Here is a 15,021-nt window from a genome sequence, read left to right as displayed (position 1 = left end):
GCCTGCTCCAGACCGGCGAGGGACCAAGGCAGGCCAGTGCGGGGTGGACGTTTGTCCCGGCTGAGGTGGAGAGGAGGTTAGGGAGAGAGGAACTGGCCATAGCGGGCAGTTGTGGACCAGTAGGGGCCAAAGGCTGCGAGAGGGGCGCAGCAGACTGAGGAGAGGCGGAGAGCGGCGATGAGAGGGATTAGGGAGGAGTGAGTTTGAGGGCTAGGAAGAGGTGTGGGCGGATTTCCGTCTTGGATGCGGTGCCCAAGGCCAGGTCCAAGCTAAGGCGGGCTCGGGATCACCAACTAAGGCGGGGTAAGAGGTGCTAAGGGCGGCGTCAGGACCAACTGGAGGATCAGGAAGGTGTTGACGGCAGATCCGCACGATGCTTACGCCCCGACTACCGAGGTGCGGGGAAGTGAGAAAGAACGGTGCTGAGGGCGGGTTCAGGGTGATGTTGAGAGAAGGGTCGGGGGCGTTGGCCGTGGTGGGGGGCGGGCGGTGCTCGGGGAAGGGCCGGGGAGGTGAGAAGCTTCGGAGAGTGGTGCTGAGGGCGGGTCGGGACTGTCCTGACAGGCTAGGAGGCGTTGGCTACGGGAGGGGGCGTCTGGGCGGTGCTGGGGGCGGGACCCAGACGCCGAGCGGCCGGAGATGGGCGGTGCTGGGGAGCAGGGAGGCTCGCCCCGCCCTGAAGGCGGCGCCCGAGCGGGCCTGAGGTAGCCCTGGGCCGGCGCAGCACCGACGGCTGGCGGGGATCTCTGCGGAGGGCCGGGCGCTGCGCTCCCGGGCGGAGCCGAGTCCGCGGGGCTCCGAGGCGGGGCGGGGCCGTCGATCGGTCCGCCGCGCAGCCGGTTCAGGTGCCGCGGCGGCTCCACGTAGTCAGGCGGCCGGCCGGCCAGGGCGCACGGACCTCGGCCCGTGGCTGTCGTAAGCCCAAGCCGGGCCCCTGCGTCCCAGGTCTCCCGCAGAGCCATGGCGGGCCCGGGCCCGGGGGATCAGGACGAGCACTACGATTTCCTGTTCAAGCTGGTGTTGGTGGGCGACGCGAGCGTGGGCAAGACGTGCGTGGTGCAGCGCTTCAAGACCGGCGCCTTCTCCGCGCGGCAGGGCAGCACCATCGGCGTCGACTTCACCATGAAGACGCTGGAGATCCAGGGCAAGCGGGTCAAGGTGGGAGGCGGCGCGGCCCGCTGCTTGTGCCCCCGGCGGGCGGTTCCTGGCCAGTCCTTCAGCTTCCCCTTCTTTCGGAACGGGCCTGGGCCTTGATGTCCGCACTGGGTTCAGGTCCGAAAGCACCGCCTTGGGCACTGGGAGTGGTGACAGTAGGCGGCCGGAGCGTGGAGGAGGAAGCCTGCCCCCGTGCTCACGGCGTGGGGACTCCCCCGAAATAACTTGCGGTGCAAGGCAACCTGCAGGCCGTTCCGTGAGCGCCGCGCATGCCAGGACAGACCCTTCCCTGCGCGGCCCTCTGGGGAGCACTCAGCCAGATAACGACATCCCCGTGACCGTGACCGGGAGGGACCAGGAAGTAGTGGCTGCTAGGACCGGAGGGCCAAAAGTTTTTGTCAGAATTTCCTCACGGCCACGCCTCCTTGCAGTCTCTTTTATGGACCTGGTGGTGGAACTCGACTCCGCCAGGGCCAGCGCGGGGTGGGGGTGGGGGCCTCCCCAGCTGGGGTTTGATAGAAACCGAAAACTTCACAGATACCGGAAGATGGGGGAGAGAACCAAACTTTGGCAATGACCCCAGCAGAGAAACAGCAGGATGTGGTTGCCACAATGTCCTGGCAATGATTTGATAAATAATATTTGTGATGAATGAAATCAGTTTCTTAACCCAGGTGTTTGCCCTCCCTAACAGTAGCATCCTGGACAGGACACAGCATTGTTCTTGCTCACAGAAGCACTCAGTAACTTTCCCGACTTGCACTCAACAGAAATCCTTTGCCATTTTTTTTCATGGTTTCAACTTTGCAAGGATCTTCAAGACAGCTCTGAGGAGTACCGGGTGGGGGCTGCCCTGTGTTTTCAGGAAGTGAAGCCCGGGCATGGGAGTCTCTTGACCCTGTTGCTGCTGTGGCTGTGTTTATTTGGGTGGCTGTAGGCCTGCCCTCTGTTGCCCTTGGCTGGGATACTTAGCTCTTTGTTTCTATAAAGTTGGGATAATTTCTGGGTGTTGCCTCTCTCCTGTCCCATGGTGTAGAAAAAAGCAAGTCAACAATCATTTTATGACCACTGGGCCTCTAGAGATTTGCCTGTAAGGTTTTAAACAGTCTTTTTGGGTTTCGGTATATTTTGGTTTCCGTGAGGTGGAAAAGGGCCAGGTGCAGGCAGGCAGCTTTTAGTTTTGGACCATCCCTTTGGAGCAGGTGGCCAGGGAAGGGCTGACATGGGTGGAGTGTGTTCATGGTCAAGTTTGTACCTTCTGGTAATGCCAGCAGTCAGCATTCAAAGTGCAGTGTGAAAAACTGAGCAGAAGGAGAATGGTTCGCTTTTGGAAGACTGTTGGCCTGAGCCCGGTGTGAGTGGATCCCTGTGCTGACCGGTCAAGGAGGGGGCAGTATTCCTGTTTACCTGTGGAGATAACCGGTCACCTAGTGCAGCCCTGAGTGGACTGTGCACTTGAACTTAGGTTGTGCAATACAGGACCGTGCAGCTTGTTATTGCTTTCCTTGTGGTCACTCCAGATTTTCCTCTAGGAGGCAGCCTCGTGGGCCTGTGAGTGGCAGAGCTGTGTATGTGTGTTGGTTGTCCTTTCTAGAAGCTATTGTGAGGCAGCTGTTTAATGGGTGTGTTCTGTAGACTGGAGGGTGTTGTTAGTGTTAATTCTTTTTGTTGAGCTTAGGGCTTAGTGCATAAACTCTACCAGTAAGCCCGTCTCCCACCCCATCTGGCTTCGTAAGTTTGAGGAATCTCAGACAGGCCACTATTCCAGCTCCTCTGAGGTTGGAAGTACCCTGGAGGGAGTTGGGAAGGCTAAGAAGAAGGCTTTGCGCTGGGCGGTGGTGGTGCACGCCTTTAATCCCAGCACTCCGGAGGCAGAGCCAGGCGGATCTCTGTGAGTTCGAGGCCAGCCTGGTCTACAGAGTGAGTTCCAGGAAAGGCGCAAAGCTACACAGAGAAACTCTGTCTCGAAAAACAAAACAAAACTAAACAAAACAAAAAAAAAGAAGGCTTTGCTTCCCAACAGGTCAGAGCAAAACCATTTTATTCAGTTCTGTGTTTCAGTTGTCAGAGCAAACCCATTTTATTCAGTTCTGTGTTTCAATTGTCAGAGCAAACCCATTTTATTCAGTTCTGTGTTTCAATTGTCAGAGCAAACCCATTTTATTCAGTTCTGTGTTTCAGTTTTACCTGTTTGTGTAGAGAGGTCTGCTAAAATGGAAATTTGAAAGTAACAGATCCAATCAAGTTCTTTTTTTTTTTTTTGCTATAGTCATTTCCCATTACAACCATTGCACTATCCTCCTTGAAGAGATGGGCCTGTCTGTGTCTTCAACCCTGTTCTCTAGCCCTCTTCTTTAGATATGCCAAGGTTGTTCCTGCCTTACCATCTTTGCATCTCCTCCCTTTTTGTCAGAATGTGTCCTTAGGTCCCTGTGTAACTGACAGTTTATTATCAGGTTCTACCATGAATACTGCTTTCCCGCAGAGTCCTCTCTACCTCTCAGGTCTTTCCCCCTGTTGTCGGTGTGCTTACAGCACTCACCTAGACATGAACTTACCTGCGTTGTTTGTCTCTTCCTGTTGAAGATAAGCTCCTTAAGGACACAGAGATCCAGCTGGCCAGTGCCAGACACATGGTGTTCAGGGTATGCCTGTTTACTGGTTAATATTTATAGAGGAAGCTGAAGCCAAGGAAAGTGAGGTGTCTCCTGTTAACTCAGGGGCAAAACCAGGATTTGAACTCTGCATTTGGTTGGCTTCTGGGTACAATGCTCACTTTCTGATTCCTTCTGCACCTGGAAAGGTGGCCCCAAGGTTCTGAAGCTGATGAACCCGATGAGCCAGTGCACTCACTGTGAATAGAGTATGCTCTTGGGCTTTTATCTCTCTCTCTCTGTTTTGTCAAGACAGAGATTCATGTAGTCTAGGCTGGCCTCAAACTCACTAGGTAGCCGAGGATACCCTTGAACTTGTGATCCTCTTGCCTCTACTTCTCAAGAGCTGGGACCACAGGTGTTTAACACCATAACCGGTTTTTTGTTTGTTTGTTTGTTTGTTTGTTTTTCAAGACAGGGTTTCTCTGTTTTGTCCTTGCTGTCCTGGAACTCACTTTGTAGACCAGGCTGGCTTCGAACTCAGAGATCTGCCTGCCTCTGCCTCCTGAGTGCTGGGGTTAAAGGTGAGTGCTGCCACCATGCCTGGCCCATAACTAGTTTTTTTTTTACTTTGGAATCTTATAAATGTTTTTAATAATAAGAGTTGGCACTGGGATATTTCAGGGTGTTTATCAGCTAATAGGGACATTGAGATAGCCCCACTCAGGGGCAGTGAGGTGACTCAGCAAGTCCAAGTCCAGCTGCCTGAGTTTGATCCTGGAACCTAGGGTGCAAGGTGAGAACTGACTTCTGAAAGTTGACCCCTGACCTCCACACACACGTGCCATGGCACATGTGTACCTCTGTATATGTGTGCATGTTTCACACACACACAAACACACACATGTTATATATAGACACACAATAAATTAAAAAAAATAGCCCAATCAGATCACACAAGCTGCTGTGAAAGTTTACATGCCTTTTTAAATGGTCATTTGAGGTGTCCTGGGTTTGTTTGACTGTGGGTCTGAGAACTGGATATAGCATGTGAATCTGAATGCTATTTGTCTTTCAGATTGGAGAGTCTGAATAAGAACAGCAGGCCAAGAGCCTGAAGGCTTAGGTCTTATTTCTGTCCTTCCAGCTAGAGTTCTTTCTTGGAGCCTCAGGCTTCTTCATCTCAGAAATGGGACTAATGACTGACCACTCACCTACTTGTGAAGCTTATTGAAAACCTGTGGACATGCTTGAAAGCAATTAAAATTTCCCTGGCTTTTTTAAAAATTATGTTTAAAATATTTATTTATTATTATTATTAATGTATGTCTGTGCGTGCACTTTTGCAACAGTAGGCTTGTGGAGGTCACAGGACAACTTGCACAAATCCTTTCTCTTTCCACTATGTGGGTCCTTCAAATGGAATTCAGGTTGCCAGGCTTGGCAGCAAGCACCTTTATTCACTGAGCCATCTTGCTGGCCCTTCCTAGCTTTTTTCTCTTTTCTTTTTTCTTTTTTGAATAGGTGATCTACTCATATGGTTCAAATTGCACAGTTTTCAAAGACTTAAAGGGTTTGTAGAATGCAGACAAGTGAAAGGGTTTGTTTGATGGTTGCTTTTGTTGCCCTATTCCTTTCTGGATGAGCTTTCCCTGCTCCCTGCTACACTGCCCCCTAGGAGAGCTCAGCTCCAGACACAGTCCATTCCCACCGCTGCTTCCTCCCTTCATGTGGGCAGCACAAAGGCCTGTTATGTAAACTTGGTTTTGCAGATCACTAGGTACACAAGGCCCCAAGCACAGGGAGCCTGGTTAGGATCTCATCCCTTTACTGGCTTGTCAGGCCTCCTGGCCACTTGGTAGAGACTACCACCTTGCCTCCCCTCTCTCTTTTATTTTTATTTTTTTCTCTTTTTTTTTCTTTTGCTATTTTGAGACAGAGTTTCTCGGTGTAGCCCTGGCTGTCCTGAAACTTGCTCTGTAGACCAGACTGGCCTTGAACTCGCAGAGATCTGCCTGCCTCTGCCTCCCAAGTGCTGAGATTAAAGGTGTGCGCCACCACCGCCAACTTCTTCATGGAATTTGTGCCTTTGACCAGGACTTCAGCTCGTTGTCCTTGACTCAAGCTGTTCCTGGCTTTATTAATGCACTGTGTTTTCATAGCTGCTCCTGCTACTCCCAGAGCAGGGGTAAGGAGGGGTTAAAAGGGTGTGTCAGTGCTGGTGATGGAGTCCAGGGCCCGTGCACTCTAGACAAGTGCTCTCCTGCTAAGCTACACACTCAACCCAGACTTTTGTTTGCCTTCCTAGTTCTTCCTGTCTAGGACCTGGCTTTTCATCCGTGCCTTTTCTATTTGGATAAAATCAATTCGACTTTTTGGTTCTGCTCAGAAATAGCAAAAGGACTGTTAGATAAGAGATGTTCTGGGTCACGGTGATTGTCTGAAGAAGTCTGTTCTTGACACCAGTGGTCACCACCCTCATTGTAAACTAAACCTTGCCTCTTGAGGATTCTTACTGTCCTCAGGCAGTGCTCATGTGGGAAGAGGGGGGTGGGGTGGGGTCTAGCTCCAGAGCCGCAAGGCAAGCTAACTCTCAGCTGAGCACGTATTACCTTGGGCATATGATGGCACCTCTGGTAACTTAATGTTCTCCAAGATGCCTGTGCAGCTTTTCCCCTGGTGGGCTGTCAGCAGAATGGGAAGTGATGGTATGTCAGTACCTGAGAGAGGAAGTGGCATGGGGAGGCAGGACTTCCCTGCCTCTTTTCTCTTTCCCTTCCCGTTTGTTTTTTGATAAAAGTTTTGTTTTTTTTTTTTCCCTTCAACAGGGTTTCTCTGTGTAGCTTTGGAGGCTGTCCTGGATCTCGCTCTGTAGACCAGGCTGGCCTCGAACTCACAGAGATCCTCCTGGCTCTGCCTCCCGAGTGCTGGGATTAAAGGCATGCGCCACCACCGCCCGGCTGTCTTGTCTTTTTTTTTTTTTTTTTTTTTTTTGATAAAAGTCTTATTCTGTAGCCCAGAATGACATTGAACTTGTGATCCTTCTACCTCCACTTCCCCAGCACTGGCATTTTGGGTGTCCGCTACCCCATCTGGCTCTCGTGCGGTTTCTTTGGGTACTTGGGGCGTAGATGTGTGTAAAGGTCAGCAGCAGGAGGAGCAATGCTTGCATGTGCGTCCGACCTATTTCACCGCTCTCCTCCTCGCCCCTTCCGTCTGATCTTGGCAGCCACTCTTGTGGGAGGTGTCTCCTTCCACAGAGGGAGGAAAGGTAGCCTGGGTGCGGCAAGTCTTGAACCAGAGCCTTTCTGCTCCTAGTCGGGAGCTTTTTTGTCTTTGTAGTGTTATGTCCTCCACCACTGGCAGTAAGTACACCGTCAACAAGTGAGGGATCAGTGCACAGTCTGGTCATGGGGCCAGCGAGGTGGCTCAGAATATGCAAGTGCTTGCTGCCAAGCCTGACAACCTAAGTTCAGTCCCTGGTACCTGCATGGTACAAGGAGATAATCAACTCCTGAAAGTTGTCCTCTGACCTCCACACTTGTGTGGCACACATGTGCTCCCTTTCCCCAAGTAAGTTAAAAAAAGTTAAAAGTTAAAAAAATAAACCGGGTGGCGGCGGCGACAACACACGCCTTTAATCCCAGCACTCGGGAGGCAGAGGCAGGTGGATCTCTGTGAGTCCAAGGCCAGCCTGGTCTACAGAGTGAGTTCCAGGATAGCCAGGACTGTTACACAGAGAAACCCTGTCTTGAAAAAAAAAAAAAAAAAAAGCAAAAATTAACAAATAAAATCTGCTCATCATAAATTATTTGCATTGTACGTTTTAGTTAGCAATATTGTTTCAACATTGTAATACTGGGTGCTTGTTATAAACACATCCTTGTTAATTCAAATGAATTGGTCAGTGTTGAAAATGACCACTGTGAATAAGAGAGAAAACTTGCCGGGCAGTGGTGGCGCACGCCTTTAATCCCAGCACTCGGGAGGCAGAGCCAGGCGGATCTCTGTGAGTTCGAGGCCAGCCTGGACTACCAAGTGAGTCCCAGGAAAGGCGCAAAGCTACACAGAGAAACCCTGTCTCGAAAAACCAAAAAAAAAAAAAAAAAAAAAAAAAAAAAAAAAAAAAAAAAAAAAAAAAGAGAGAAAACTTGTCTTCTAGACTAATGTTGAATACAAACTGCTTTATTCATATTGCAATAGAAACCAACCAAATCCTGCTAGATAAAGGACCGCTAACCCGCTTTGAGTTCATGAGTAAGAACCTTTGTCATTAATAGCTTCTTAGATACCATTTAATATCTTCTCTTTTTTGTTGTCATTGGATGAGACAGGGTCTCATTGTGTCATCCTGGCTGGCCTGTACTTGCTGTACAGCCCAGGGTAGTTTTAAAGTTGGAACAATCTTCCTGTCTTAAGAGCTGGGATTACAAGCTTGACCACACCTGGCCTCTTCTACCCTTAATTGTCTCACTTTGTCTTGGAGTCCTCCCCTTCCTGGATGGAAAAAGGGAGAGCCAACCCTCAGGTGATGTTTGAGAGGTGCTTCTTTTTATTTACAACACTGGGGATTGAACCCAAGATCCTGCGCATGCCAGGCAAGGGCTTTGCCTCTGAGCTGTATGGCCAGCCCTTTTTCTTTCTTTTAATTTAATTTTATTTTTGTTATGTAGAACTGGCTGACCTAGAATTTACTCTGTAGCTTGGGCCAACCTCAATGTTGTGATCCTCCTGTCTCAACCTTCCAAATGCTAATGTGAGCCGCCAGGCATCAGGCTTCATTTTGGACCAAAGAACTGCTAACACAGTGGCAGGCCCTAGTGGCCTGTAACTCTTTTTAATCATCAGATCCACCCCTGAAAACCTGCCAAAAGAGAAAGTACCAGGTTACAAAAAAGATTCTGGATGTAGAGTGTTACAGTTGATTGACCATTTAGAACCACTATTTCAAGGAGCCAACCCTGAAAGGAATAGTACCCATCAAAACATTTAAGTTCTAGGCTGTGATGTCAAAAATTCAGTCACATTGCTATACTTTCCAGTCACATCTATATTTGTTTTTACTCTAATTATTTATAATTATATCTATCTATTATATATATATGTATGTGTGAATATTTTTTTTTTGAGTCAGGGTCTTATGTGTAGCCCTTGCTGGCCTGGCACTGGCTGTGTAGACAAGCCTGGAACTCACAGAGATCAGCCTGCTTCTGCCTAAAGAATGCTGGGATTAAAGGCTTATGCTCCCATGGCCAGCTTTATTTTTGAGACAGGATTTATGTTGACTAGCCTGGCTTGGTCCAGTGCTCAAGGGATTGTCCTGCTTCAGCCCCTAGGTGGCTGGGATTAAAGGCATGGGTCACTGTAGCTGTCTTAACAGTCCATATTTGTGATGGCATCGCTGTGGTCATGAACGCATGTAAAAACCTCGAGAATGGATCCTTTTCAGGTCTGATTGGACAAGCCTGCCATCTCAGCTATTCATAAGCCTCAGGCAAGAGGGTTGAAAGTTCAAGCCTGCCTGGCAACTTAGTGAGGCCCTGTCTCAAAAACCAACCAATGGGAGTCTGTGAGATGGCTCCGTGGATAGAGATGCTTGCTAACCATGCCTGATGACCCGGGCATGGGAAGGACCCATAGCATGGGAAGAAAGAACTTATTCCCAAAAGTTGTCTTGACTTCTACATGCACATCCCTTTCCTGCACACAAGAATAAATAAAATGTAATAAAAAATAAACAAGAAACCAAACAATTCGCCAAACCAACACAATCAGTTCTAGGGTTAAGTATAGCCCATTGCCAGAGTGTGCTTGCCCGTGTTCCATTCCCAGCACTGGAAAAGGTGAAAGATAGCCAGGTGGTCCACTTTAGGTTAGTGGGCACGCCTAGGTCCTGAAGACAGTTCTGCCATGTAATGGGCTGTGGCAGACTTTTACTAAATGTGTCTCATCTCCCCCCCCCCCCCTTTTTTTTTTTTCAATTTAAAAACAGAGTTTCTCTATTATGTAACTATGGCTGTCCAGGATCTCTCTGTGTAGAACAGGCTGACCTTGAACTCACAAAGATCCACCTGCCTCTGCCTTCTGAGTGTTGGTATTAAAGGCGTGCACCACCATGCCTGGCTCTTTTTACATTTTACAAAAGATTTATTTATTTTTGTTTCATGTGTATAAATATTTACCTGCATGTGTGTGTGCCATGTGCATGCCTGGCGTCTGCAGAAGCTAGAAGCAGGTGTTATATCCCCTGGAACTGGAGTTACAGACAGTTACGAGCAGCTTTGTGAGTACTGGGAATTGAACCTGGGCCTCTGAAAGAGCAGCAAGTGCTCTTAGCACGGGGCCACCTCTCCAGCCCCTTTTAATTTTTGAAGTGGCTGCTTTTTAAGGGGACTAAGTGCGTCTTGACTTGAGAGATTTTGGGCCTCCAGCCCACAGGCGTGGCTTAGCTTCTCATCACTAACAGAACGCCTCGATAAAATCAACACGAAAGGAGCAGGGGCTTGTTCGGGGCCACGGTTTTAGAGGCTTCTTTGTAATTTCCTGGGTTGAGAGAGGGAGAGAGAGAGAGAGAGAGAGAGAGAGAGAGAGAGAGACACAGAGAGCTCAATACCCCTTCCAAATCATGTCCCCAATGATCCAGTTTCCTTCTCCAGGTTCTGCTTGCTAAAAGTTTAAGCACCTACCCTTAGTGCCACAGGCTGATCACCAGTTATTTAACACACAGGGGTCCCCTTTGGGGACCTGATATTCAGACCTGAACAGTGTAAGGAGAGTCCCTGGCAGCAGTTTGCTGTCTGAGGACGTGGAAGGACTCCTGAAAGAAGTCTTGCCATTTCACACTAAACACCACTTGATTGCCACTGTTGCGGCCGAGGCGTGTAGAAACCGGTGAGCTTTTGCTGCAAGGGACAGACACAGGGCCTAACAAGCTCTTCCACCAGTTCCCAAATTACTTTTTTTGTTGTTGTTTTTTCAAGACAGGGTTTCTCTGTGTAGTTTTGCGCCTTTCCTGGAACTCGCTTTGTAGACCAGGCTGGCCTCGAACTCACAGAGCCAAATTACTTTTTTAAAATTTAATTTTGCGGTGCTGAGAATTGAACATGGGGCTCCATGCATGCTAAACAAGCACTCTATCACTGACCTAAATACCCAGCACAATATTTTTTATTTGTTTATTTATTTTTTTCCGAGATGGAATTTCTGTGTGTAACCCTGGTTGTCCTGGAATTTGCTTTTGTAGACCAGGCTGGCCTCGAACTCAAGAGATCCACCCAGTACAATATATTTTAAAGTTAGAAATACTCTTTGTATCGTTTCAATGGAAAACTGAATTTTTTTCTTCTTACGTATACTAATTTCATGACCAAACCCAATAAATTACAGTTGTCAGAATAAACATCAGTTTGGTAGCTATGGCTTGTTAACATCTTCTATGTTTGTATTTAGGTGAAATATGTAGAAAAAAATAAAAATTTTAGGAAGTACATGAAAATTCTGTGAAATACGTGGAAGGAACCACACAGGAAACTAATTTTATTATTGAGTGCCAGGGCAAATGCTTCGTAAACTCCTAACTCAGTAGTTCTGACTCTGCTTCTTGGTATGTTGAGAGCCATGGCCTTGCTTGGACCAGCTCATTGGTAGAGTCTGGGCTTGGCCTGTTCAAGGCCCAGGGTTCCATTCTGAGCACTGAAGGGAAGGTAATCTTTCCAGGGTTCCGGGCTGACCATTGCTGGAGCGGTGGGCCGGTTGAAATCCGAGGGATGGGAAGAACACAGGGAACCTGGCAGGTGCTCTGGATTCCCTGTGCTTGTTTCAGAGGCTGGGACTTCAGCTCCCAATAGTTCTCCTGTGACTGGCTCGTGGTTTGGTCATGGTTCCATAAGTACCTGCCTCTCTCAGTGTCCAGACCCCAAGAGGAAAGGTACAGGAGAAACAGTCTCTGCTCTTCAGGTCTCGTCTCCGATAACACCCGGCATGCAACGCTCTTAATGCTGGCACTGTGGAGTCGGGAGATTCTGAGCCAGTGCCGTGGACACACCTGGCGCAAACAGGGCAAGACCGGGCAGAGTGTTGATAGTGAAGATGGCTGCTGTAAAGCGGGGCCCTGTGGTGGCCATAGCTGTCATGGGCATGTAGAGATGCATGCTGCATGCTTGGACAAGGCCAGAGGAGGCAGCAGTCCACCTTGTCCAGGGTCCTGGAGACAGGAGGAGACACTGAAGAATGGATGAGTATTTCTAAGGACGGGGGATAAAGGGCTTCAGCTGTCATGGCCATATATGTGCCTGACCATAGAGACACTAGGAAGTGTGGGCACAGCTTGAGAGTGGTACGAGATGGGCTACTCCTAGGCCAGGCCAGTTCTGTTGGCATCATGTCCACTGTGTTTTCTTCTAGAAAAAGGAGGTCTGGGAAACTGGGAGTGCAGCTCAGTGTTAGAACAACTTGCTTAGTATGCACAAGGTCCTAGCTCAGTCTTCCATATTAAAAAAAAAAATAAAATCACCTTACCTGGTGATAGAGAGAGCTTGAGTTTAGAGACTTAACTGTGGAAGCCCTGAGGGCCATGTAGGGCAGAACTTGTGGCCTAGACTCTAAGAATGCTGCTCTTGTCACAAAAGGCTCTCCTGATAGGCAAACCACATGTGGAACTTACAGCCCTCTCTCTTGGGTGCTGTCCTGGTCCCATGGTGCCCACCTGACCTGGGCCAGGTGCCTGGGAGGGATCCCATGGTCCAGGCTCACCCCTTAGTGCTGCAGCCCCTCGGCTAGTGGTAGGTGGGTGGTCTGAGCTTCTACAAAGGGAAGAAAGGGTATTGGGAACAGTCAGCCCATTGTAAGCAACTGAGACAGGACTTGTTTGCCTAAGGCAAACCCATCAAGAACGTCCAGGCAAGGGTTTGATTCTTGTGGGAGATGTAACTCACTGAGGAGATTTACTGAAAAAGCTTTCCATAAGCTGTGGGAGCCTTGCACACCGTGAGGGGCGTGGGAAGGGCTAGGGCGGCAGGCTCGGAATACCACTGCCACAGCGTCTCTCCTGCGATACACTGTAGATGCAAAGAGTAATCTTGCGGCTGGGTGTGTAGTTCAGTTGGTAGGGTGCTTGCTCAGCATGCATGAAGCCATGGGTTCTATTCCCTGTTCTGCATATAACTAGGATGGTGTCACATGACTGTAATCCCAAGACTCAGAAGATGGAGACAGGAGGATCAGAAAGAAGTTCAAGGTCCTTTTTTGGCTACATAGAGGGTTCAAGGCAAGCCTGAATATATGAGATCTTGTCTCAGAAAGATTGATCTTGGAGTGACAGATAAGAAATGCATAATTGCGTGTTAACACCAGTTTCAAGGGGATCTGAGACCTTCACGCAGACATGCATTCAGGAAAAACATGAATGCACATGAAATAAAAATTATTTAGCCAGGTGGTGGTGGCGCACACCTTTAATCCCAGCACTCGGGAGGCAGAGGCAGGCGGATCTTTGTGAGTTTGAGGCCAGCCTGGGCTACAGAGCGAGTTCCAGGACAGGCTCCAAAGCTACACAAAGAAACCCTGTCTCGAAAAACCAAAAAAAAAAAAAAAAAAAGAAAAAAAGAAAAAAATGCTGATAGCTCTGAGTACCCTGCTGAGTTCTGCCTGTCTGGATCAGGGTATCATGGACCCGTTTTCTTAGTGTGGCTGTGAGATGGACTGACGCTGTCCAGAGTATGATGAGGAAAACCGCAAAAAGCTGGCATGGCCATTCTGTCATGTGGGCAGATGCTACTTTGCATTGCCACAGAACTCCCATTCAGGAGCCACATTGCAGCAGGGACTAAAGTACGTTCTGATGCTGTACCTTGACTACCGTGTTGAGGGAGTGGAGGAATTCTGGATACAGAGGCGGTCAGCATCACCCTCTGATATGACTCCTTTCAACCCCCCTTTATGTGCCTCCAGTTGACGTCCCCAGGTCAAGGTGTTTTCACTTTTCTGGTCCTCTATCAGATCAAGACCTGCCTCTGGGCACTGGGTTAGAGTCCAGCACTGTTAAATACATTTAACGCACTATCAATGGTGATAATAGGCCTTTGTTATAAGCACCCTTTTGTAAAGTTTATTTTTCCTTTAAATAAGTTAAGATTTGAGGGCTAACATGATTTGACGGCCATTAGAGCTTCCCTGGTACCCTGGCTACCTTGAACACAGGATTATTAGCTACGAAGCTGGCTCTGATTGGCCTCACGGCTCCCATGCTGATTTGAACACTGACAGATTCCCCGAGGAAGCCAAGTGGCAGCCACAGCTGCTGGCTTCCCAAGCAGACCCCCAACTCCAAGGCATCAGCCCGTCTTGACTGCTTCAGACAGTGTGCACTAGACTTTTGCCATCACCGTCTTGATGAAATCTGGCAGCCATTTTCACCCAGGACAGAAGGGGAACACTTCTCTGGCTTAGCGGGAGACCTGTGATTGAGGGTTGTTTGAAGGACCACACCATGATGGTGCAGAGACCCCCGGAACAACACTGTTTAAGAAGGCTGGTTCACTCTCACACTCGGCTACAGGACACTCTGAGTGCTGAGCCCTGGGCTTGTGACATTCGGTCTGAAGGGTCTTTTCTTGCCTACTTTTGATCATTGCTATTAGTAGAGTGGGCTGAGCTGTGGTAGCAGTGACAGCAGCAGCAGCAGTGGCGATAAGAGTCCCTGAGAATGACCAGGATAGAGACATGGGAATAGAGATGCAAACGACGGGCCAGAGAGCCAAAGGTGAACACGGGTAGGCGGCCTTGAAGAGCCAGAGATGGGAAACTCATAGCTCCAGTTGCTTGAAGAATTCTAAGGAGCTGCCAGGTTTATTTATGTATTTATTTATAAAATTTTATTTATTATGTGTACAGTGTTCTGCCTGCATGTATGCTTGCAGGCCAGAAGAGGGCACCAGATCTCATTACAGATGGTTGTGAGCCACCATGTGGTTGCTGGGAATTGAACTCAGCACCTCTGGAAGAGCAGCCAGTGCTCTTATCTCTGAGCCATCTCTCCAGCCCTGAGCTGCCAAGTCTTAAGGTCCAGGCCTGACAGCTGAGACACCACCCACTGTAGGAGGGTACTGAGGTTCATTCAGGAGGGTGATGCAAGCTGTGGGAGACTGAGGGTTACAGTAGCTGCCGTGTGGCCACTGGTGGGCAGTGAGCCTCCAACCTCAGGACCTGGAGACATGAGCCTTTGACTACTAAAGCCCCGGGCCATAGGCCACTAGCTTTAGCTGTAAGGCTGCCA

The 15,021-nt window shown here is 49.1% G+C and overlaps 1 protein-coding gene across 1 annotated transcript in view; it reads left to right on the top strand.

Annotated features, from left to right (window-relative positions):
- The first annotated feature begins 844 nt into the window (after positions 1-844).
- Positions 845-15,021, top strand: part of Rab43 (RAB43, member RAS oncogene family) — a 24,120-nt gene continuing 9,943 nt past the window's right edge. The window contains exon 1 of the mRNA XM_059258146.1: positions 845-1,158. Within this exon, the coding sequence (XP_059114129.1) occupies positions 961-1,158 (198 nt within the window). The 5' untranslated portion in view covers positions 845-960. The remainder of the gene's footprint in view (positions 1,159-15,021) is intronic.

The sequence above is a fragment of the Peromyscus eremicus genome, chromosome 3 (assembly GCF_949786415.1).
Source record: "Peromyscus eremicus chromosome 3, PerEre_H2_v1, whole genome shotgun sequence".
NCBI lineage: Eukaryota > Metazoa > Chordata > Mammalia > Rodentia > Cricetidae > Peromyscus > Peromyscus eremicus.
This window is presented reverse-complemented; position numbering and strand designations above follow the sequence as displayed.